Below are 25107 nucleotides of genomic sequence, written 5' to 3'. Positions count from 1 at the left end.
ACGATAAACAGTTCGTAGATTCAACAGAGTTAGACTCGCGACGAGATATAAAAGCACTTCGTCTTGTTACAAAACGTCTTACTTAAATTTTGTCTTTGATATTATTCGCATTTCAATTTCGTATTGAATGTATACCTTGATTAATGCAACAGAGATGGACAACTGTTAATATTATTTCTACTTTTACACGTATATCTGTGGATTTTATTTTATGTATTCAAGGAAATAAGGTGTGTTTAAGAAATACGTAGGAAACAAATCTGTTCTTTCGCAAAACCAATTATCAAACGCGCCGAATAATTATGAAATCTACACGATTGTCACTATTAACTCAATTTGATTTTAATACAAAAAATACGTAAGACAGATCTATCCATTTCCTTCTATTTCTTAGAATTATAAAATTACTCCTGAATACAATACAAACTAAGTTAACCATTTGTTTCTCATATCCTCTACATACACTGCATACAGCTATTATCATCACATACAAAATCTATGCTTATAAAATATAATCTGTTACCGATATCGTTAACAGCCGGATATCCTGTGCATTAAAAATTAAGCTCATCTACGATCTCGTTCGAATTCTCGATTGAACCGCACAATTACGGGACACGGAAGAACCGTGAGATACTGGCGGAAAGGAAAAGAAAAATGGTCCGTCTTATTATAAGATATTTACCGATCGTTATTTGCACCGAGAGTCCGAACAAATTCCTCGAGTTATTATCGCGGGGAGTTACGATAAATCGTGATTCGCGGGAACACGCCTAGCGTTGAATTATCGGCGAGGCTTATCCGTGCTTGTACACCGGGCGCGAGAAAAGTCCAAGGAGAGTTATAATATTGCACTCATACGCCCGGCCGTGTTAGATTACCATAAGTACGAGGTGTAACCACGAATACACGGCCAATCGGGGGCCGCTTCGTTCGTGTTCACTCGGCCTACTCCATTCACGGACAATCTTATTCGGAGTTTAAGGTTAATTGGCATAGCCTCGCGCGCTTATTTACATCCGCCCAATCGCAAATCTCAGTTTCAGACAGGAATTATCGATCGTAAATTACTCGGTACATTGTACACGGGGCCCGCGAGCGTGCTCGCGGTTGCTCGTTTCGCAAACTCGAGGACCCATAATGGGGGTCCTTATTCGACAGCGGTGAAACTGGTGACATTTTTACGTTCGTTCGGTCGGAAACAAAAGAACCACGACCTGCAACGCGTCAGCGTAGCTGAAATCTCTTAATTTTCTGCCTTGGAAAGTCGTAAGTTTCTTTTATATAACGCGGTGGGTCGTGTAACCGGTTACGAAGTTGATAATTCGAAGGTAATATTGACTTTGACGGAAACTGATGGGGGGAAAAAAATCGTTGGTTAATTCAGACAGGTTTATATTAGTCAGTATGCTTCTGGATATTTATAGATGTTAATGAGGAAATGGTTTTTGTAATGATAATTGAGTTTTCTGTTGTGACCTTCGTGTGAAGTGGCAAGAAATCCGATGAATGAAAATATGGAAACCGAGTTTGTTCTGGTAAACAGAGATTTCGGTTCCTAGGAGTTTTCGTATAATCGTAAGAAATAGAATATGTCTTTACGGGAACCATTAATCGTTTATATGAAAGTCAATTAATTGAATTCATGTATATACATTTCGTATACACTGGTGTAAGCCTTGGAAAATAATGCAGAATAATGCAAAATAATGCAACGCATGTTTAATTTTTAAGGACAACTCCTTAAACATTCTTTACAAATCTGATAATAGTATTCTCCTTTTGTAATCGCAATGAAAGAAATAAAAGGGAACCATGCACCAATGAGATAATTGAAAAATCGATCCTACTGCTCCTTATAATTGCGTTGCCAGTTTCGAGCTACGTAAAAATAAAGAAGTAAAATCGTACAATAAATTAGAACTTTAGTTTGAAGGTTATATTGTCTGGATCATACTGCTTTAATATTGTTCACGTCTGTTAACACGAAAAAAAGGCTACCCAAAAGGTCACAATGGACCGTTTAAAAATCATTCTTGCATCTCATTACACTTTTCACTCGAAATAACTTGCACTTTGGTCGGGATCGTAGTGTGCGCATAATAGTCAACGCAGTTCATGCATCTTTTTACCATTTTTCATACCATTTGAAGGTCAGGTCAGACTGCACCTAACCCCCGGTATATTATCAAGAATAGCCACCTGAAGTGGGCCACGAGAAAATCAAATCCGTTTTCCCCGTCACGCAATATTTACCTCGCAGCTCCCGTCAATAAATACATCGACACACGTACGCGTTACAAAGCGGACAATTAAGGTTGGCTTATACTGCCCATTCGGACACGAAACGGTTACGGGATGGTGTTTCGTTCAGACAAATATTCTTTGATGCATTTAAATAGGTGTTTATACGTACCAAATAGTACCTACATTTCATATCGCTGTTCTCGCGAAGAATATTTTGTCGAATACGAAATGTGTCGGTTTCGTAGAAAACTGAACCAAAAGAACTGAACGCTTTCAGCAACTGTGTTTTGAAATTAATTTCTTCATGTCACAGAATACAACATACAGCTGTCTCAAATAGAAATAGAAAGTTAAAATCGGTTGTTAGGGTTCTATATAATGTAGTGAAACAGTGAAAATTTTTCGGTTATAAACACTGGGGTTAAAGACGTCATGCATTTAAATTAAAGACGACTCAATTCTATTGAAATAATCCATAGTGAAACGAAACAGAATGCAAGAGCGTCATCATGACTTTTAAACAATTAATCAGATTCCACATTCGCTTGGACACGTGTCTGTCCATCAAAAAGAAATATTACCTTGTTTAAAAAATTAGAATTTCCATTTTTCATCAATGAACAATAGTGAAGTATTTTCTTATTTTTTATTCGTTATACAAGACTTCATCTGGATAATAAATTTTCTCATCTGTGGTTTGAGCAAACAGCATAGTATAAACCAACCTTGAAGGCGTCAGGTAGACCACCGCCGCGCCGTAACTCAATTTCGCGGCGAAGTTAATCCTGACGCGTGTGACGAATCAACAGTGGATCCGTGCGAGATTGTTAGACGCGTCAGGAGAGGAGTGGAGAACCGACGACGACGGTTCACGGACCACCAGCGTGTGTGTGTGCGTTTATTGTCGCGGCCGGAAATAAAAGTAATGCGAACGCATAGCTGCCTATGACATCAGCCGGCCAATCAATCCGTTTTGCATGATGATGCATGAAGCGCATCGGATGAATGCCATGTGAGAATATCGCTGGTATCATCTCGTGGGTGCGGGGACGCCGCGAAACGTGCACCAAAGAGAATACACCGACACGATTATGCGAACATTTTTTTCGACACGCTGCACTGGTTGCAAGCCGCGCTTGAACTGCCGGAATCAGTTTACATGGATGTTACGAGATGGTGACTCCGAACTATAGGCGTTAATTTCAGTAAATCCTCGATGAGTGTTTGAAGATTTCTTGGCAGTGAACATTACATATTTTATAAACTAATGAACATATGCAGTTGAAACAAATATAGGCCTCAGAATTCCAAGCTCTATCACTGTGCCTAACTCAAATGTTAGCGTTACACCTGGGGAACCTTCGAACACTCATCGATGATTTAGTGTTGTTCGAAGAACTTACATGAGAACTTTGGTATCCCGAAAATTTCGATTGTTTTTTTAAACTACGTAGGTTCTTGTGGGACCTCAATAGAAGTATAGGGCAATTATTTATTTTTGCTGGTATTTAGGGCGAAACCACTCCTTAAATGTTGATCTGGATTTTCCTATATATTTTCAAAACTATAGTAATATCAAAAAAACTGTTAGATTGAAAATTTAATGGTTTCTTATGCTGTATAATAGTGTTTAATGACATTGATTATATTAATCAATAGTAACCCTCGTCACAGAACACGATGAATTGAATGAATTTTTCAAGAATCGAGATGAAGCCTTGAAAACCGTTTGTTAAAAATCGCACGAACTTTTTTGTAAACTCAACAGTAATACGTTCTACTAATACTTTTAGGTCGTAGTCTTTTTATTTCTGTGCACGATTAAAAGAAATTCGATTAAACCCAATCACACTTTATTGCAATAAATAAGTTATTCCTTATAAATATAAAATTAATTTTGACAGGTCTATCGAAACATCGTGCATACACCAGATATTTCAAAATATACTAAAAATAGTCCTCCGTATTAAAACTATTCTATCTCACCGTAACCTTTGAAATCCCCTGTATTTTGTCGTTATTACACCCATAAGCTTACTGGCCGTGGAATGGTAGTATTTGCAACATCGGTAGCAGAATTGCAAAATATAGCCTGAAACCAGAATGCGTTGGGATTTCATCGGATCAGTCTATGACCAGTTTTACAGCCCCCGAGCGGTTCTAATTTCGTTGAATTACCTTTATTATTAATACTCGTTCCAACGAATGGCTGCCAACGCTGTCCGACGTGTGCTGTCGAATAAATACTTTGAAACGATCGTGCAACGAATGTTTATCGTCGTTCGTGAAACGAGTTCAACGAGGCCGTGGTAAATTCGGCCCGGGCCGCGAATCGAACGATGATCCACCGGGTGCACCTATGGATCCATTCGTCACGACCTGGGCATTCGGCGTGAGTGCACTTTGCGTTATGCTCGCCGTAACACCGCGTTACGCTTCGTAACCAGGCTTTTCAAGCGTGATGTATCGTCGATACACGCCGATACACGGTGTCGTTGCCATTCGAGCGAGGCAATGATACGAATATCCGATCGTTGAACGCGCACAATGCATTCCGCGGGAGCTTCGAGTGATGAAATGACCGAGAAATATTTTTTTTTTCACTTATAAATGCAATCGAGTTGCGACGGACACAATTCTATTCGAATAATCCATAGTGAAAAGAAGCAGAACGCAAGAGTGACATTGTGACTTTTAATCAGGTTGAACAGCCGTTCCGACAGGTGTCTGTTCATTGTAAAGGAAATACTATTTTTTTTTTAAATTGGAATTTCCATGTTTCATCGATGGAAAATGGCAAAGTACTTTCTTAGTTTTCGGGGAAACGTGTTTGTAATTATATTAGAACTTCCTTATAAAGAATAGGTAATGTGTTGAACACAATGAGTAATTACTATATTCCGTTACTTTTTTGTTTAATTGATAGTTCTTCAGGAATATAATTTTAAATTGAAATTTTAAATTAAAGTAACCGTAAGTGAAAATCTCAGTGACAGCCAGCAAATCTCAAAAATGTTATTCTTCCTAAGAAACTCAATGCTCTAATAATAAAATCGAACTCTTCATAGCACAACCATCTTACAGTGTAGTTGCTAATAACGAAATACAAGCAATTGACGTGACGTTAAAGTTTAAAAAAAATCATCTTTGTGGATTCGTTCTACATTCCAATAATCTGTATTTGGTAGTATCCGACAATTCTGTCGTTCCACTCCACCGAAGTGTATTCCACGACTGCCGTTGGTTCCGTTAGAATTGCCTAGATTCCCACCCGTCTCCACCGGGTCTATTCTCGCGTTGCCCAAGAAAACGCATCGTCAATACGATCTTTTAGGCGGCTCAGCGGCGTTTCTGTACCGTGTTGGACTTTGGTTACCATTTTCTATCTATATTTAGACACGATTCAGGCTTACGTTGATAAACTGGGTCGGATTCCACCCGGTTCCGTAATTCTTGTTATTGCTCCAAAGAAGAGAACACCTTCCGCCTTCATTCCCGGCCGAATCGTTGTCGTTCACCATCGACCAGACGACCCCTACAACGTTCCACCCGATGGTACAACAATGAAACTGAAATTTTCTACGAATCGATCACGAGCGAACAGAGAACTATTTCAATCCGATCTTCGCAAAATGCTCTTTTTTGCCGAAAAGCTGGCCAAAATCAATAACTTCATTGGATTTTTCATAATAGTCGGAATTCTCATGTTTTTGAGGTTGTTGAAATCGAACATCTTGTCAAAAATGCAAAATTTGTAACATTTTATTTTTTTTCGATTTTCATGAAAAATTCAGCATCTCTACGTTTAGCACATCATGTATGTAGTTCAAATATGTTGTTGAAATAATAATAATCCAAATAAGAATTATAAATGTTGTTTGAAATAAAAAAAATTTGTCAATTGGATATCACTCCCGACATGTTGCTTTAAGGCATGAAATGGTCACTGCATGTAGTTCGGTGTATAACGTAACTATTTTCCTTGTGTTATACTAAAATATAATTCTGTTATACTAAGATTTATGGTATCTTCAGAAGGAAAGTAAAAGTTTAAATTTATAGATATGTTGCATTCTTGATGTGCAAAATTTATGTTATAATATGTACTTTAATGGTGAAATAGTGAACATATGATTACTTTAATAATAAATTTTGCCTGATACATTAAACATGCTAGCGTTTTCAAGCCATTAAGGAGCACTAAATTTCGTCAACTTTGATGGCCTATATCTCACTATCCGACCAGTAAATTCTACTATTTCCAGCGACATTTGTTACACTGATAAATATACATTAAATGTGTCATACTAGCAAAAAGCTGCTAAATACATCAAAAAATTTTTTTTGGCCAGCTTTCGGCAAAAAGGGCCACTGTGCGTGGTAGGAATTTCAGCGACGCGAACCTTTTAACCGTGCCGAGGTTTTATTACACAGCCGTCGTTAACAACTGTTTATCGATCGTTCTCCTCAGAATTCACACGGTAAATTCGAATCTACGTTGCACCAAGCCACCGCCCGCGGAGGAATCGAATAAATTTGCATTAACGAGCGCGCCTGTAGGTGGGCAGCCGAGATACCAGATTTAGATGGTCCAATGACAAATTGAAATTGGATGTTTAGGGGGATACACCGTGATTCATCGAACCTCGTCTAGTTTATTTCGCATGAAGAAATACAGAAAAAAGAGAAGAAAAAGGAAGACACGCGGTCGAACACGCATTCCACCGGTTAACGAGCTTGTTCCGCGTTCGTTAAATAAAGTTACTATGTTTCCTAGTGTCCGACAGGTGACGGCCCCCTTGAATCACTGAGACTCGCGTAATCGGATTTCGAAGATAAATGGGAAGGGCCACGAACGAAGAAGCATTTTGTTCAACACGCGTGTAGCTTGTTATAATTCACGGGTGACTTAGCCCCACCCCTCCACGATTCAATTACCTCGTATTGTATCCAGCAAGACGGTTGTCTTGTTAACAATGGTCACCAGATATCTTTTATGAAATTATTATTCACGTGTTGTGTTCGGTATTCGGACCATATTAAATCGAACCGTGACGATGTCTTTTGAACGAACGTGATTTCATTTTTAAAAATATTTTGCCTGACTTGTTTTTGCTTTCTTAATATTCTGTTCTTTTACCAATTTTCAGATGTGGCAGTTAACATTTTGGACGTACTTTCTCCTAATCGCGTTATCCATGGCCCCCGTGCAAAGGGTCGTCGGTTGCTCGTGCATGTTGGAGCATCCCCAGACCAGTTTTTGCAGAGCAGATTACGGTGAGTGTTCGCGTCGATGCGTGGAAAGTGAAGGAATTTTTTTTCATCGAATTCCTCTTCACGCGACATTATCCCGTTTTCTTTTATAGTCGCGGTGGTGAGAGTAAGAAGAGCGAAGCCCGTGAGCGAGCACGAAATGGCCTACAACGTGAAAGTCAATAAAGTCTTCAAGGTTCGTGAGTCTATGGAAATTCATTGGTTTCTTTTTTACCTGCAATCGACGTTGTCTCACGGGATTTTATAGCGACATGTGTTCGACTTCCGATACGAGGAACGCGTTTGGTTTCAGAATGGGCACAACAACATAAATCCTGTCAGTTTCCCGAAACAAGAGTATTTATGGACCTCCCCGTTTGACACGATGTGCGGCGTCCACTTGAATGCCGGGGAAACTTACGTCGTAAGCGGAAGGATCAATAATCATGGACAAGTGCGTGTGTCTCTCTGTGACATACAGATGCGATGGTCCCAGGTGACACCCAGACAACGGAAAGGCTTCAGGAGCCTTTACCATCAAGGCTGTGCTTGCGAGGTAAGCACAAAATTCGGAAATTCACGTCTCTTACGTGATTACAGTCAACCTTTCCCACGACTAGGCTACGAATAATTATGCAAATTCGAATTTTTGTGAACCAACCATTGTATCGTGTAGCTGGCTCTAAGATATTCAGAAACGGTTCGCCGCCTACAACGGGACTATCATAGTTCGACACATCTGGCTATTCTCGACCACCTCGATTTATACTATTTGTTCGATAGCTATTGAATCATCTATAATAGACTTGTCATGGACAGATGCTTGATCCTCATATTCATATTTAAAATGTTCTACCTATAGAACCTATTCAATCTGTTTTATTGAATCTCCCTCGTCTTCGTAAATATTGATTTCCTCTTGTGAAGCAAATGCAGAGCATAAAACGATGTTTCAAACCACGTCGAAGCAAATGTCTCCCTATTCCTGGTTACTTCCACTGGGGTTCGTGATCGCTGTCATTGACAGTGGTCTGGTTATTTATGTCAAACAGTAACTTTACACAAACCCATACAGTTGAAATGCAACCGCATCAATGTCAACGATAGTAGGAAGTAGAATTGGTGTGTCGGGAACAGACTCAATAACCGGAGGTTGTTCAAAGACGCTTTCTGTTCTATTTTCAATCTGCTCGAAGTGTCGGAAACATATTCCGTTCCTCCCTTCTCCTTCTCTCATCTTTCAACCATTCAAGTTGATTTTTCGCTGAAGTCCATTCCCACGAGAACCAATGGCACTAAGAATTTTATTCCACTCATCCGATCGACTTACGCATGAAAAATTATCACCTTTCCGACAGATGTTTCCGTGGTACCTAACACGTGTTCCATCCTCGGCCGGACGATTTTTACAGCCGTTCCCTGTATCGAGCCTCTGCTCTTCGTAAAAACGACATTCCAAATGTTTTTCTGTGTACGCCAGGTCCATTATACGCCTTGGTGGCAGAAAGGAGAGATTCTGGCGAGCGTCGGAAGGAAGCTATGTTTATGGGAGAGCGAACCAGGTCCCCAGGATTGCCAAGAAAAATACGGGATATGCATGCCAGAACGAGGTGGATGTTCTTGGAGTCCTTCGGTACCTTACAAAAACTGCATCAAGGAGCACCAACGGAAACGCGAGCAGCAGAGGCTGAAGGAGCCATAAAATACAATGATGAAATTGACAATGAGCCTTGGTTCTACAGTTACCGATATATCACGCTGGCGGAAATAACAGAGAAACAACAACAACACACACACACACACACGCACACGCTCTCAAGATAAACCTTTACGCGATAACTTGTTGTCAAGTGGATTCGATGTATGTAATTTATTCCATAACGTTAGGCTTTAGTTTGCCGATTAACCGGCGTTCCCATCCTTTCGCAACACCGGGTTACGTTTCTATTTATTCCCGCGTTTTACCAAAAGTATTAATTGGAATGGTTGTGTCAGCATGTACAAAAGCGCCGTTCATCGATTCGACACGTTGGGATCGCACATCTCGTTGGTAGACTGGCTGCTACCGCTGGAAAGCCTTAATGCAATACAATTTGATGGCAAAACGACTTTGCAACCGTTTGCATTTCCACGATAAATTTCTAATTGTCTCGAGTTCTCACTGTTGAGACTTTAGGATGTGAGCTGTGGGTCCTATGTGGAATTAACTTCACAACGTTTCGCAAGCATTACTAAGTTAGCTTCATTGGGAGATTGAACGATACACACTAAAAAATTGTTCAGCGGACCACGTATAATAGTCTTTGATTAGTGAACAATGAACCGTGATAAGGGCAGGATTTACTTCAACCATTTTACTGTGGTTGGCGCCCACAGATGTTCTGACAATTTGCTCGTAGCGTACAGTTAGTGTCTGCAGGTCCTACACAGAAAATGTTTAATGGTCGGACACTGATGGTGTAGTGCTCTTAACAACGGCTGCAACAAAGACCTTATCTTTTGTGTGATTTATAAGAACATATTGTTACAATTACTGAATCGTTATCGCTAATGGAAAAAAGTTTTCCCATTGACAGCGTCTATCACAGGTAGATATCCGCCGTCTGCTACGCACGGTGTACATTTGAATCTGCCGCAGCGAAAGGGTTAATAGTGGAACACCACAATGCACGCATCATCATCAGTGGACTCTCTGATGTAAGCTCGAGCTGCAATGCTTGTGAAACGTTAGGAAATTACTTCCATAAGGGCACACGGATTACATCAAAAAGCCTCAACAGCGAGTAGCTGTATGATGCCGGGTCGTGAAAGCCTGAAATCCGTAATTGTCTCGAAGTTCGTGGCGTCGTGTTTAATTAGACGACGTTCATCCGTTCGATGGAAACGCTTCGAAAGGACGCTTTCAATATTCAGATAATCGGGGACAAGAGGCGATGTCGGTTAATATTCAATTTACTCGAGTCCGTGAGGAGTTTATTCGTGAAAGAGGCTAGTCGTTAAATATCCTCGATGAATCTTTCAGTTTTCCATTGAAGTCGACGCTGCACAACCCCGTTTCCTTTTAATCGTTCGTTTAATTAAACAATTCGTCGAGATCGAGCTGCGTTTGAGAACGAACCCCCGAGCCGTGTAAAAGTTGAAACAGCGTGACGAGCATTTTCAACCATGGATTGGCTATACTTTAGTTTGTACATATAGGCCGTTAATGTATATTATGCATTTTATAAATTATTCTCTTTCTTGTTTCGTTGTGCATAGCCTTGTCTTATGCGTATAAGAAATCGCTGGAAGGTATTTAATTTGTTTTTTTTTTATTAAAGTATCGCATAGATCTCTGAATACTGGAACGATGTCACGTTAAATGCACGCATATCTTGATAATGTTCAATGGCTTTGCGATGTGAGAGAAAGTTTTTCTTTTCCACGAAATTGCGTCTCTTGTACAAAAAAGGCAACGTTGTCTCCATTATTCGGAGAACATGCGCGTACGTCAAGTGTTCGTATTAGAAACTTATTCGATTAAGTTCGCTATTTTTAAACTGTATCCGAGCGTGATTATCGTTTCTCGGCAGCATATGCGACGAGAAACGGAAACCCCGGACGTGGGTAGAAATTTAGTACAAAATGCTAAACGCGCAACACGAAGGGAAGTTAAGTCGGCATTTCCTAGCACGAGAGCGTACGTTAAGTCGAAGAAACGATCTATGTTAGTTTAGTTGTTCCATTTGATAACTTTTGTAAGTATTATATATTACTTAAACGATGAGAAATAAACGAGAGGGATGCGTATTGCACGTAAAGCACGTTCACTCACCATTTCGCGATGATTCGGGTAGTATGTCTGCTCGATCAGGGGGAAGTTGTCCTTTCCCAGACGACGTTGAAGACCCAGCAGATGCGCAAACACCCAAGGCTTGTCCTATGAAACGAACATCGATTAAATAAGACCATCTATCGGCGTGTATTTCTACATTTATTTCGATAATAGTTCTCGAAGGAAGGTTTATGTCGTCAAGATTCCAGGCTTTGGTAGAAGTTCGATCAATGAAAAAAGAAAAAAGGTTAACAATGAATATAGTTTCAATCAGTTATACAATTTCTTCAGTAGTACGCAACGCAAACTGGAAAACCTTGTATTCTTTAATCATCAAAAGAAGATGTAAAGTAGGTATTATGAGAAAGAAACTGACGGACATTCAACACGTTCGTATTATATTAACTGCATGAAACCATTAACTTTCTCGGAATACAACTGTTTTAATAATCGATGCAGAGGGTGACGTCAATGAAGTACACTTAAAATAGATTATAATGAGCAATCTTACTTCTAATAGAATAGAAGTTTCTATTTTTATGCGGTATTGTAGGTCGACAATTGTGTGGCATTTCCTATTTATAATTATACATAGAGTATCATGTAATTGGTGGTACAACCAAGATGGGAGTTAATTGTACGTGAAAAAATAAGCAGAGAATATAAAATAAAATTTTTTATTTCGATACTTCGATTTTGAAAAAAACGACTATGGAAATCTGGTGGATACACGGTGTAATTGAATAGGACTTTGCTAATGCGTCTGTTCATTGAAATCCGTTTCTACTTACTACCGTGAATACACGCGTTGCAGATTAATTTTCTAAGTTAATTTTCCCGAAAACGAAGTCTCAAATAAAAAAATGTTATTTTATATTTCTCTATATATTCTATATTATTCTATATCTATGACATCCTGTACAGTAAATCCTCGATGAGTGTTCGAAGGCTACTCGGCACTGAACATTAAATACTTCAAAAACTAATGGCCATATGCGGTTGAAATAAATATAATTGGCTTCATAATTCCAAGCTCTATGACCGTGGTAAACTTCATTAAAAAGTCAACGTTACATCTTGGGACCTCTCCTTGTCAGTTACGAGGAGCCTTCGACCACACGTCAAGGATTTACTTTATATTGGGTTCAGTTACAGTTAGTAATACAATCAACACTCACCTGGAAGTTGTAAATCGCAGTGAGGTTGTTAATACTGGGGACTCCTCCGTACATCAATCCGAGAAGAAGATTCTTATAGTCCTCTCCCGCGTCCCTTAAGTTCTGTCGTATCAGAACGAAATCCGGCTTGAAGGATCTGTCGATAAAAGTTTGTCGGTTTATATACATTTTGGACGACGAATGACAATGGGATACACAAGAGGTCTTCTTACCTGATAACTTTCGTCCCGTTACGATAAACCGCCATGGACACCATAGTGCCAGCCTCGCTCGCTGTTAACGATAATTCACGAAACTCCGCCTGTTCCACGCGGATCTCGTAATCGCCGTGGAGTCTACGGCCACGGAAGTACTTGCTCCAATCGGTGTTCTGATCGTCGATCACCAGAAGAGTGAAACATCGGTCCTTGTTGTATGACGGGCCTCTCGTTGCCCCGGACACAGCTGCGCCCAGAATCGATGCACCCTGAACAGTTAACGATTTAAAAATGAATAACATCATCGACATATATGCTTTTTCTATGTATATGCAAGGATCATCAATGTAGACTTCAAATACGTGTTTATTTTCTGGATTCATTGTAAACTGAGTTTTGTTTACGATATGGATTACTTAGACTGAACAGATTCTAGCTTGCAGGCTGCATTAGAATATCACGAAAATTTTATATCTACGTACAGATTCTCTCAATTCTTTTCACAATTCTTTCAGAAATATTCATAAACCCGAGTTGACCCTAAATACCAAGGTACAAATATTTCACTCAGAAGACACAATGAATAAAAGTCTCCTAATGATTGATATTCATTCCTAACAAGTGTTTAGAATGATAATTCAAAGTAGTTATGTTACTTCAGCCTCTTAGAACGCTGACTGGAAACAAGAAATTTCTATTCTATTCCCATTATCGCGAATTGGTCTAAGAAGCAGTGAATGTACGCAGACACATCCTCAATTTACCCGTAATAATTCAACGATTCGAAAAAATATATCGTTCGTTCAATTGCGATTGAAGTAAATAACAACAAGGAATCGGTAAAATTTCCGTTAACACACCTGGTCACGTGCAGCGCCGGTCAAGCTCTGAACCCTTTGGAGCAAACTTTCGCGGGTCTTCGCCGGCGAAGACGGAGCGCTGGTGGTTCTGGATCCGGGCCTCAGGTTGAGGCTCAGATCGCCGCCGACGGGTTGCGGTGGTACAGATGGCGGTGCTCCAGGCACCGGTGGCTGACTGGCTGGTGGTACAGTAGTCGGCTGCGACTGCAGCGGCCGTTCCGACGCCGTTTGATACGGTTGGGTCGAATCCCTGGCCACGGGGGCCAGCCCGGGGTCTGCGTTTGGTTCATCGTCGATCTCCGAGCTCAAATCCCCTGACGAGAACCTGGAAGACAAACTACGGTGGTGGTCGTTCTAGTGAGAATCGGTCGGTAGGTTCGGTGCCCCTAATTTCACACTGTTTCAAAGTGTTAACGCTCGACTTTCACGGACGTTAAATGCACATCGAGTACAGCCAGTGCTCAGGACGTATGATGGCGTGGCGTTGCGTCGGCGATGATGGACGATTGCTGTGTACACCTGGCTTGCATGCGTGACGGGTGACGACACATTCGGTTCTGATGCGTGGAGCACACTCGCGCGCGGGTCTGTGATGATGGACGTGTCGCGTTGCGGTGTCACGCGTGAAATGCGGATTCACGATCGCTTGTGCTTCGTTGAAGTAGCAACGACACCTTCACTGGAGTGACTTTGGTGTGGAGGGCTGCCGACATACACTGCTGGCCGCGTGTTTCGAATCACTTGCCAATTGTCTGGTCGAAATTAATATTTTCAGCGATGGTTGAATGTATCGAATTGATTCGAATTAGTCGGTTCGTATAAGTAATTTAGAATAATATTTCTGTTATAGCGATGGTGTTAGAGATTTATGGTATTAGTAGGTCAATTTCTAATGAAGGTAGCTAGGAATGTTGATTGGACAGAGTTCATTCTCCAAGAAGCTGTGCCTGGCACCCAAATATTCAAATAGAAGCATGGTAGATCGATTCAACTCCCTTTTTAAAGATATTAGTTAACTTTTCCCCATAAGTTAACTTTTTCCCATTAATTTGAAAATTTACAACGTTCCTAAGTTTTTGACCCGCAGTGTATGTTACTTCATAGTTTGTCCGATAATTCAGAACGAAGGCACTTGAAAGCATCTGGTAAGCTTGCGAAATTGAATACTGAATTAAATGCTATGAAACGACACCTGCGCATAATGGGATTGTGTTCGTGCTTTATTAAAATTCGTAACCACATCAATATTAAAAATATCGAGCTTCAGGCGGAGTTTGCGCGATGTCGAAAGCGAGAAGAATATTCAAACAATTGCATGCAGGCACCTTTATTTATCCAATTATCAGGCGAATCTTTTATTCTTCGGTTTACTGAAGTTTAATTAAAACGCGATATCTTAATTGAACGATGCTGTCAATTAAACTTATCAGCCATCTACTCGCCGATCATGATATTCGAATAATACCGTTATTTATAGATCAACAGATGAATCAGATAGCCGCCTCAGTTAATTGAACGAGCAATTTATCGACCTGTATATTACATTGCACCACGGGTCACGATATAAATGTACATTAAGTCAGCTTTGTATCAAAGTAAACGTCCGTTATTTTAGGATGCCATTATATTTCACTATCTTCGGACTTGATGAAGAAGGTACAGATAAGAATCTATACAACCTTCCTATCTCATTCTCCATTACCGTATCCTTCATCTCATAATTTCCAATTAATTTTTAATGAAATTAACCTTTTAAGTATCAAGAACTGAGGTGTTCCACTGTACAGAAATGAGGAAATTCATTTTCTAGTTTCGAATAACGAATAAAAGGTAAAAAAGTAATTGGTTATTTTGAATCGACTAAACGTGGGAATTCAATTTTTATAATAAAATGGTACTTCTTTTCGAATGAATAGACATTAAACACTGTTACTTTTCATTATGTACTATTCGAATAAAATTATGCCCAACTCTGCCCCACTATACATACAAAAATACCTTTAGCAATATATTAAAAATCATATTTTACTCAGAATACCATTAGAAAACTAAGACTTCTTATATATCGAAGAATCTATAATTCCTTCCAAATTATTTCTTCCTAAAGTTTCAAAAGACATCAAAATCATATCGACACGATACTAAAAAAAAAAAAAATATTACTAGTCCTCTTATTAGCATAATCTACAAATTTTTCCAAGTTTCATTTCCCCACGAAAATTGGCACAACGCAAACAGCATTTCAAGCTCGAAAACCACGGGGCAATAAAACAGTACCCCTTAATACGACGTTTGTACAACGATTATACCCCAAGATTTACGAACTACCGACGTAAGAATTCTCGAGATACCACGAAAGATACAGATCGCTCATGGAAAGGTATTCGTATCACGGCGATCTTACACGCATCACTTCCGAATTCCGCCGGTGCCTTTCGCCCTGCTAGAGGTGTGTACGTTCCTTGGATTCCATCGAGCAGCGAAAGAGGAGCGTGTGGTGTGTGTCTGTGTCGAGCATGCAAAGTTTCGTGTGTCCGTGCAACGACGACGGCAACTCACCTCCGTTTCAGGTAGTTAACATTTGAGGTGAAGGACTGCCGAAAGCTGGAGAATGAAATGTTGCCGGGTGAAGGAGCTGTACCACAGTATTTGGCGCAACCGCCGCGGCCGGTAATCTTGCTGGTTGACGCAGACTTCGTCTTCCAGACGCGGAGCCGCCGATTTCTTCGATCTCGTAACCCCGCGACGACTCGCGGACACGACGATTTTCCTGATCCTTCGGCCCTCGCCAAACGGGTGTCCTGACGATCGTTATTTTTTTTTTCGGAGGCGGATCTCGACTCGAGTGTCACCGCCTTGCCGTTCTACCCGTGTCGATCAACCGAATACGGTGTTGCGTCTCTTGTCGTGTTGCGGTTGAAACTTCAACGTAAGGTAATCCGAAAGGAAAGGATGAAATAAGAGAGGTGAGGAAGGAGAAACTAAACAATCCAAGTTGAAATCTGCAATGCGGAAAGAACGAACGTTTGTTAATTGGCGTAGGGATAATTGTGATCTCGTTGACACGTTGACTGCCACGTTGGTCACCAGTGACCGGAGTGCTTTAAATATTTTGAATAAGTAAAATAAAATGAATATCGTCAACGAACAAAATTTTGAACATCATAGCTGACTAGACAATATTATGAGATAAAAAAATCTACTATTCAACATTACAAAAGTTAAGTACGGTGTATTGTATTAAAACATCTTAAGCATAAATGAGGCTGGCCATTGCAATCTCTGTAGGACGTATACGGTGACTTTTTCTGTCCAATTTTTAGGACTTTTCTAACCATGATTCACAACGATTTTTTTATACCTTCTTACGACTCACTAACTAATGAGGATGCTTTTGTCGACTTAAATGAAGAGTTGTTTATTACGATTGCCACAATACTTGGCAAGGTGTGTACCATATCGTGTAAATGTCGTAGATATTCATTTTCCTATACTTGTAAGAAAATATTCGAAAACAGTTGTGAAGAGTAACTGAGTGCACCAACAGGTCACGGTGGCCACCCGTGACCACCAACAATCACTATGGATAAGAACATGATCGTACGTAACCATATTCCTTATTATTTTGTCGTTATATCTTTACAAAAATAAAAATTCTCCTGTGGCCCAATGAGAGCATAGTCTAAATCTGGCGTGGCAGTCAACGTGTTAACCGAGCAATTTCTCGGTGAAAAGGTGAAATTCAGCGACCTTAATAACTGTTCTATTCTAATCATATAATCCGAGATTTTTTCGCCTGAAGATTTTTTATGTAACAAAGACTTCCCTTCGTAATAAATTTTCCTAGTCTGATGTTTTAATGGAAGTAATACTGTCGTCAAAGCAGAAATGATTTTTGAACTCTACAGCTCTAAAATTATCAGTTTAAGTTTAAAAAAAAAGAAGAATTCTGTACTGTATATTACTTCAACAAGTATTCTTCCTTAAATGTATGATTTATTTGAATATGTACGATTCGTTAATATTCAATGAGAAATGTATCACGAGTTTCACTGAAATGTTAATATGTCAAGAGCGAAGCAACATCCAAGCATAATTAATTTGTGATCTAGTTAGGAAGTTTCGAAGCTTAATTAATATTAATTGAGAAATTCCTCTACTGATTAAGTATCTTACATTCTCATATATCATGCATGCTCACGATTTCAAAACTGCCTGATTAAATCTCCGTTCCACTTAAATATTCCAACCGACATTTGGTCGTATCAAAACACGGAAACACGAATAGAAATATTAATTAGGGACCATGTTTTCATGCTGTCCGAAAATATTCTCTTTATTGCTGTACCTTATTCCCCATTCAACCGATGAAAGATAGGAGCAAACATCTTTCATAAGAGATACTCCCCGGGTGCTCGTGAGAAAAAATGTCCAAGCAAATCCTTTATGCGCCCGGAGATGAAGACCTCTCGCGGAAATTTAGCACGGGGCAAAAGTAGAGCTTGGTGCCCCGCTGATCGATAACGGCGCAGCGTGGCTTTGCACGCCGGAGGATCTTCGTAGCTACCTGTGTTTTTCTTCACCGTCGTTGAACCCAGCGATTCCAACCCGGGACCGATTATTGGATTACGATAAAGGCGAACGATAACGAGTTATTGACTGTCGGTCTCGGAGGGCACCGGGAAACGTACTAATCACTTCCGGGAGCGAACGAAGGGCGAACCACTGGTTTCAATGCCCAAGGCAATACCGTTTCGGAATTCTAGAGAATTAGTGTCGAAACGTACCGTAAAACACGACACTCTCTGCTTCGTAGCCGGTCAGAAGGTTACCAAGTAAAAAGAAGTTGAAGAATCGAAAAGTTAAACACGGAAAAAACTGAGAAAAGTTCTACGCGCAGGCCGAGAAAAGTTCAAGATTTCTTCGAAATTGGAATTTCTCTCCTCGTATCATCTCGGAAAGTATTTTCCTAGCGGGGAACCTGTTAAAGTTTAAATTAACGCGGTTCCACGGTGCACGATACACCTTGGTGAACTGTCTGTATTCAATTAATTTCAGGGAACCGAACTCAATTGAATTTCAAATGAGTTTCCATGAGTTTCAACCTCCGATAGAATTTCCTCGCGTTTTTCCCCCTGTGCTTCGCACTTCCTACGATGTTATGAAGTGAGCTCTTCTCTCTTTGTACAATCTTATTCATAGAGTATACTTTACATGGATTCTGAAGCGAAACTCGATATCGATCGATTGGTTGAGCCCGATGGTTATTTCTAATTTTAATGAGAACGATGCTGCTGCGAACATACTGTATAGTCGAGATGGTTGAATCAGTACTGATTTCTACATCGATCAATTTTGCGACACACCCTCTTCTTTAAACATTAAGTACTTGGGATTCCATAGATACCAGCGAGTTTCATTCAAATTCATTCAAGTCCCGTTTTTAGTATCCCCTATTTTTGCTTCTGTGTGACTATTATTTTTATTTAATGTAAAAAATAATTCTTATACGCTTTAGTTGTTCATCAACATTCCTAAGGGGGGTATATTATTCACGTTTTCTTTAGGGGGTTCGGCTTAGACCCTAGTAATAATCGATGACGGAAGAGTCCCTAGGTGTTAGGAAAGGGCAGGCGCATTGACCGCCCAAAGCTGCGCGTACAGAAACGATATATGCACGTAACAGTTAACATCGCGCCAGAATGGAAATACTTACCGTGAATCGTTGAAACGCAAATAACTATGATATTTAAGTGTTGGAAACGAATGCTGTTACCCTGACCAATCAATGTATTATTTAATACCAAAATACTACGCACTTTTAACTACGTTCCCCGTTAATTTCTAGTTCACTTTTTTAAATCTATTATTTATTCTAGCACTATTGTTGTAATTCCTATACAGACGATATCAAACACTATGATCTCAGGAGGGTTGTACGGAACTGTGCAGCATATATCACCAAAAAATTTCCATTTCTGCACATTTACACGGATGCAACAAGAATTCTAAGTGACAGATAATTAAAGATTGCAACGTCGATATCCTCACGTGAAAATGACACGCGAACACGCGTGAACTATCACTCGTCGTCGGACACAAGTGTGCGGCACGAGCCTAGTGCCCCGTCTCCATCGATCAACATAGTGTCACCACCATTCGGTACTCCCGCGTAAATTCCAGCCGAATAGAAACCAGAATTACAAAGCACCACTGAAAGGAAAGTGGATCACAATTGACAGCGTACAACATCATACTACCAAGAAGCCCACTTCTCTCATAAATCTCGCCAAGAATTACACATCACAAGCTCCTTATCTTTATTGAATTAAACCCAAAGGTGAATCGGAAGTCAATCTAAGCCAAAACGCAAGGGATCCCTTTCAACGGAAACTCAATTCCCGATCACATTCCCTCAGTGATCGTTCCGGCTAACCCTGATCTCGGGACCAGAAGTCGAACCGCAAAGGTACCAAAGGGGGCACCCCGTTCTACCACGTACGAAAAATCGGTCGAGCTTCAAAGAATCCAAAAGCTTCGTGTCCAATCTAATCAAACAATCCACGATCCGTTCAGTAACTTTCAAACCCTCTAGTTCCATCCACAAATCTATACGTTAAATACACTTAGATAGCCGGATCTGAGAAACTGGGTACTCACCTGTGTCGCGTGCGTGTACTACCCACTAGTTTGCCGGTGAAGCAGTGAGCCACAATCGAGGATCGCGAGGGTGTTACCCGGAGGGTTAGCCGGTCGATAGGTCCGCGCGTGCGTACCGTTTTATCATCCCCCTCCCCCGTTTCGCCGGCCGAGCTGAACGCGACACAACGGGGGAAAGAAAAGGGACGAGCCCCTGTGTTTCCCCGATACGCCTGGTCCCGGCCCGTGTTTGTACAGGGCGACGTCGCTCGATCCGCGTCAAACACGCTCTCTACCTGCTGGCCGAGTGAAGATGAAACGTCAGGCTACACGGTACAACGTAATTGTGCCCTGAATCGAGCCGGAGATCCCGTTGTTTTAACTCAGACCCTAGCGTGAAGCGGTCTCTTATCCAAAAATAAGGGTCGTATGTCGGTCTGGCTGGTCCTTGGGTGTATCTACTCTATTTTCTACGGTTCCAGCTTCCTACTTCCCGACGATAGAACGTGATAATTACGATGCACGGCCGTTGTTTTTCGCACTAGGACCTGGTTGTCGGTTAGACCACTCGACAAGGTACAGACTCGAGCGTGGTATATACGAAGGAAATTAATGCAGCAACCCAGATATTTTCATACGACTCTCCTTCGGCGTCGCACTTGCCGAGCTTCCCTCTGTGTCTATGGAAATCGTGCTTTGAAATCTTTCGCGGAGGCAGAGTTTTCTATTGTGTCCGAAAACTGTGATGGTCTTTCATGCGCGCATCGTCGGTCGAGAGTGCCGCCGGTATGGAACCGCGTTGTTCCACGGTGAAATAAAATTTTCTTTGTTTCAGCCTGCTACCGAGAACGAGCCTTTCAGCATTAAATCCCTTTCGGGTACAATAGGATTAATATTTTATAACGATTAATGCTTTTCTTTCGCGTGTTGTTGCTTTCAGCGTAAGATGGTTCTTCTTTTTCTGCTGGGGAACTGAAAGTGGTAGAGGTGTGTATTTTTTTTTATCACGGGGAAATGGGTCAACAATGTTTTTCCAGGACGGGTACACTCGCAGGACGTACGTGCACGGCGGATTTTCATTAGGATTGTTCTTTCCCAGGATCTCGAGTCGGAAGGTGTGTTTCCCCTGGTTACGTAAGAATAATGCGATTCACCGCCGACTCTTCTAATCCGCGTGCTCTTTTTATTTTTTTTTCTCTCCTTGTGATGATACTTTCCCAGGAGGGTCATTCAATGAACACTCCCCGGTCGACTCGACGCAGTGAAACTCGGATGAGAAGAGAAATTAGTCTGGTTTTGGAAGAATTTCAAGTCGCATATTGATGTGACATTGATTTTGGACGTGTTAAATACATGATCTTCCATAAATCTGTCATCAGGTACCGAAGAATAAGAATATATGTGAATTTATAAGTACAATTGTAAGAAAAACTCAGATTTTTATGGTGTTATTGTACGCTTATTGGAAAAATTCCAGCATCCGGCATTTAAGTTATTCTTGATTAAGACATCGATGCATCATGATCTTGAATGGTTTGCACGTCATCCATGAATGATCTTATATGCTTTCTATTGTCTTCAATATCCGCCTTTGTCTGCATTACGACAACTTAAGAGACACCGGGGGACAATACCTCCGCAAGCGTCACGACTATCGACTGTTCTGTAATTCCGCAATCTTCGTTCAATCAATATCCATTCAATCGTTTGTACCTTGTGACTATACAAGTGTTGCCAATGTGTATAACCTTCGTCGGTATTTAAAATATTTACATTTGCTGCTACATTTACAAAACGAAACATACAATGAAACAAAAATTTATATGAAGAATAACGACCAAAGCCGCTAAACATGAATTTAATTCCTTTTCAAATAAACGTTCATAATTTATCAATTAAGTTACAAAAGTATCTGACACAGTCACCGCGAAATTATGAAAATTTCAGCTGTAACACTTTGACTACCACGGCACGCAAATATACCTGCACGTACACTGCAAAGAGGCTAGATTATTTAAATACCATTACACCATTTTCCCGTAAAATTAATATCGAAATATAATTCCAATCAAAACCAACAGTTTGTATTAACTAAACGCCTATACATATGTTCTGCGATTTATGTGTTAAAAGTGTGTCTGGCTACGCACGGCCTTTTTCACTGTGGCAGTCAACGTTTTAAAGCGGATGAACCATTTTTCGAGTCAATATCTACACCAATCCGCATAAAACAATCCTTTCCAATTTCTCGATTCAGAATCCCTACCTATTATATATTCTCCTCCACCTCGGTTCAATATTCACTAGAAAAGAACGTATCCAAGCAAACATTTTCTCAGAATTCTTCCAAACGAGAAATCCGTGGAAGCATACGAATTAAGGTCACCGCCTAGCGGAGCGCATTTCTGAAACCACTTGGAGAAACGTTCCGGAAGGTTCTGAAGTCTCCTAGACCCGTCGACAGAGTAATTCTCTTCCTCACCGACGTACGTCGTGAACGGTGCTGTCCTCGGGCATGAACCACGGGAACCACATCGAACGCATCGTTGGGTTTCGGAGACCTGAATGCGTGGATCGCATACAACATCGGATGAAAAGGGAATGGCCGCCGTGGCCACGATCTATCCCCACCAAAAACGCTGAACACCTGAGCGTCCCTGGGGGCAGCTCAGGAGGAACAGTCATTATTGCGCCAGTATAACATTCGCTTCCAGTACTCTTGAACGAACGATCGTGTATTCGAGGCGTAGCCCCACGAGACTGAACGAAGCGGAGAAACGGAGAACGACCTTCGTTGCATCGGAAACCCGCGTGGCCGCCTCGTAACGGCCTGCCAGTCCGTCGCGTACGTACCGGGCGTCAGCGCGTGTATAATAACGATGCTACTATTCTCGTTAAATAACGAAAATGTGACGTGAGACCGACGGTTAAAGAGAGGACCCTTGGGCAAGAACCGTGACACGTTTTCGCAAATCGGGCCCCGTTCAGTGTGGCACGCGCCCGCGGCGTCCGCCAAAATGTCAGTGGGAAGGACCAATTTTCACGCGTTCACCAGTGCGCTTGTGTCGGTACTGTGCCTGTCCCTGGTGGCGCTCCGTGTCGGCCAGGTAAGTCCGCTGATACACGCTTGTCCACGAAATTCTGCGTTTCGGTGCACGGCTACACGCTCCGCGTGGTCTATACGGTGGATACGCTTCGCGGTGATTTCACCGAGCACGTACCCACCGAATTTCCTCGTAAAGTCATCGGGGATCCTGTCGGAATTTAAATAGTTTCAAATATTTACACGCGATTACAATGTGTACCTACACGTCAGATTCAATGAACAGCTGGACAGAGTGTGAGTGAAGGTATTTCTAGGTCGATCGAGTAGATGAACCATTTATATTCAAACGATTTTTAATTAAGATATAATCACGGACAGTTTGAAAGGTAAGTGAGATGTTAATGTTCTACGATGTTGTTGCGCCGAGGCGAACTATTAATTAGACGCATGTGGATTTCGACGTGCCTACTGTCCAAGTAGATCATAAGCTATCCCCCAGTTATGTCGGTTCGACCGTGGATCGTGCGAGTTTCTCCAGTCACCGTTTTTCCTTCAAAGGTTAACATCCACGCATCGAAACGTGCGCGCCATTTGTCAAAGAAACAAACCTGGAAAAATCTGTCGGACAAGACCGTCGAGTCAGTGTTTTCATCCTTAGATTACACGGCCGGCATGCAAACGCGGCGCGCGGTTCGCCGATAATAAATCGCCGGAGATCGGACGGTGCGTCTCCAGCTGACTCATTCATTCAGTGCTGTAAATAGGACGCTCTGCACGCTTCTAAAACGGTGTGTACCATCCAGCGGGTCCCGCCTGTCTGTTCCAGGGGAAATATGAAAAGCGTCGATAAATCGTCTGGTCTCGACCGTTCAAATATTCGAGCGTGAAAATCGTTTTGCCCGTTATTACGTAAATTACCAGTCGAAGGAAGACCCGCCTCCAAATGGTGCCCACAAATGCTCGCGGTATCATGAAATTGCACCGACAGGAAAAAAAAAATCGTTCAGGAATTCGCCCGTTCTGCCCCGACGTAATATGATATTATACAGTAATATCGGCAACGGAGTTACGGTAGCGGCCGTAAACCGGCCGTTCCACATTGTTTGCGATCCGCTAAAACGGTTGCGCCGCTACGAATAAAAATTCAGATAGACCTGGTACCCGCGAAGTGGCTGTCGGGTACCCGGTCAGCCTTGTCCGTTCCCTCTGGCTGGGTGGAATGCTCGGTCCAGCGGGAGGGCCTTGCGTACGGCCCACACGTCGTTCCACCCCGAAATATATTGAGCGACGAAAAGCGGCGGACCCCTTTTCGATCTGCCTATTACCCAGCACCTGGAATGCCGGGTGGAATCGCCAAAGGCGTGCACGCATACACAGCACGATCCTATCGAACGTGAGGCGAATATGCGTGAATCGCGAGACCGACATTCACCAGTGGTTCACTGATTCGAATGGAATAGTAATTAATTGCAAGAATTAGCGCTTGGGTCGCTGATTTAGGTAAATGTCCAAGATGAGGATTTGTCCTATTGCCGATGGGTCGACTTGCACCGGGTGTGCTGCGAAAAATGTGGACATTAGCTGGAAGGTACAGTGAATCCTTGATGAGTGTTTGAATGTTCAGGATGAGTTTTTGGCTCCTAGGCTCTGACAAGCAGAGGTACTCAAGTGAAACGCTGACCTTTTTAATTAGGTTTAGCAGAGTGACAGAGCTTGGAATGCTGAAGACAATGATATTTGTTTTAGTCGTATATTTTTTTTTTTTTATTTAATTTGAAGTATTTACAATCAATTCCTTCTACGGAATTGATAATGTGTATAAATATGTACGTGTTCGCTGTTATAATTTACACTGTCATTAGGTTCAGTCGTA

The 25107-nt window shown here is 41.4% G+C and overlaps 3 protein-coding genes across 5 annotated transcripts in view; 2 read left to right on the top strand and 1 right to left on the bottom strand.

Annotated features, from left to right (window-relative positions):
• LOC107190405 (metalloproteinase inhibitor 2) overlaps window positions 1-10455 on the top strand; it is a 33180-nt gene extending 22725 nt beyond the window's left edge. For all 3 annotated transcript variants that reach the window (XM_015579202.1, XM_015579200.1, XM_015579201.1), the window contains exons 2-5: window positions 7398-7524; window positions 7614-7696; window positions 7814-8056; window positions 8981-10455. In XM_015579202.1, coding sequence (XP_015434688.1) covers window positions 7398-7524; window positions 7614-7696; window positions 7814-8056; window positions 8981-9202 — 675 coding nt within the window. In that variant the 3' untranslated portion in view covers window positions 9203-10455. The remainder of the gene's footprint in view (window positions 1-7397; window positions 7525-7613; window positions 7697-7813; window positions 8057-8980) is intronic.
• LOC107190332 (synapsin) overlaps window positions 1-22732 on the bottom strand; it is a 52012-nt gene extending 29280 nt beyond the window's left edge. The window contains exons 1-6 of the mRNA XM_015579123.1: window positions 22679-22732; window positions 16109-16413; window positions 13550-13874; window positions 12705-12958; window positions 12493-12628; window positions 11315-11419 (exon numbers count right to left, since the gene is read on the bottom strand). Of these exons, the coding sequence (XP_015434609.1) occupies window positions 11315-11419; window positions 12493-12628; window positions 12705-12958; window positions 13550-13874; window positions 16109-16413; window positions 22679-22732 (1179 nt within the window). The remainder of the gene's footprint in view (window positions 1-11314; window positions 11420-12492; window positions 12629-12704; window positions 12959-13549; window positions 13875-16108; window positions 16414-22678) is intronic.
• A 473-nt stretch (window positions 22733-23205) lies between these two features.
• Window positions 23206-25107, top strand: part of LOC107190331 — a 28489-nt gene continuing 26587 nt past the window's right edge. Inside the window, exon 1 of the mRNA XM_015579122.1 lies at window positions 23206-23295. Within this exon, the coding sequence (XP_015434608.1) occupies window positions 23206-23295 (90 nt within the window). The remainder of the gene's footprint in view (window positions 23296-25107) is intronic.

The sequence above is a fragment of the Dufourea novaeangliae genome, unplaced genomic scaffold, assembly GCF_001272555.1.
Source record: "Dufourea novaeangliae isolate 0120121106 unplaced genomic scaffold, ASM127255v1 scaffold177, whole genome shotgun sequence".
NCBI lineage: Eukaryota > Metazoa > Arthropoda > Insecta > Hymenoptera > Halictidae > Dufourea > Dufourea novaeangliae.
This window is presented reverse-complemented; position numbering and strand designations above follow the sequence as displayed.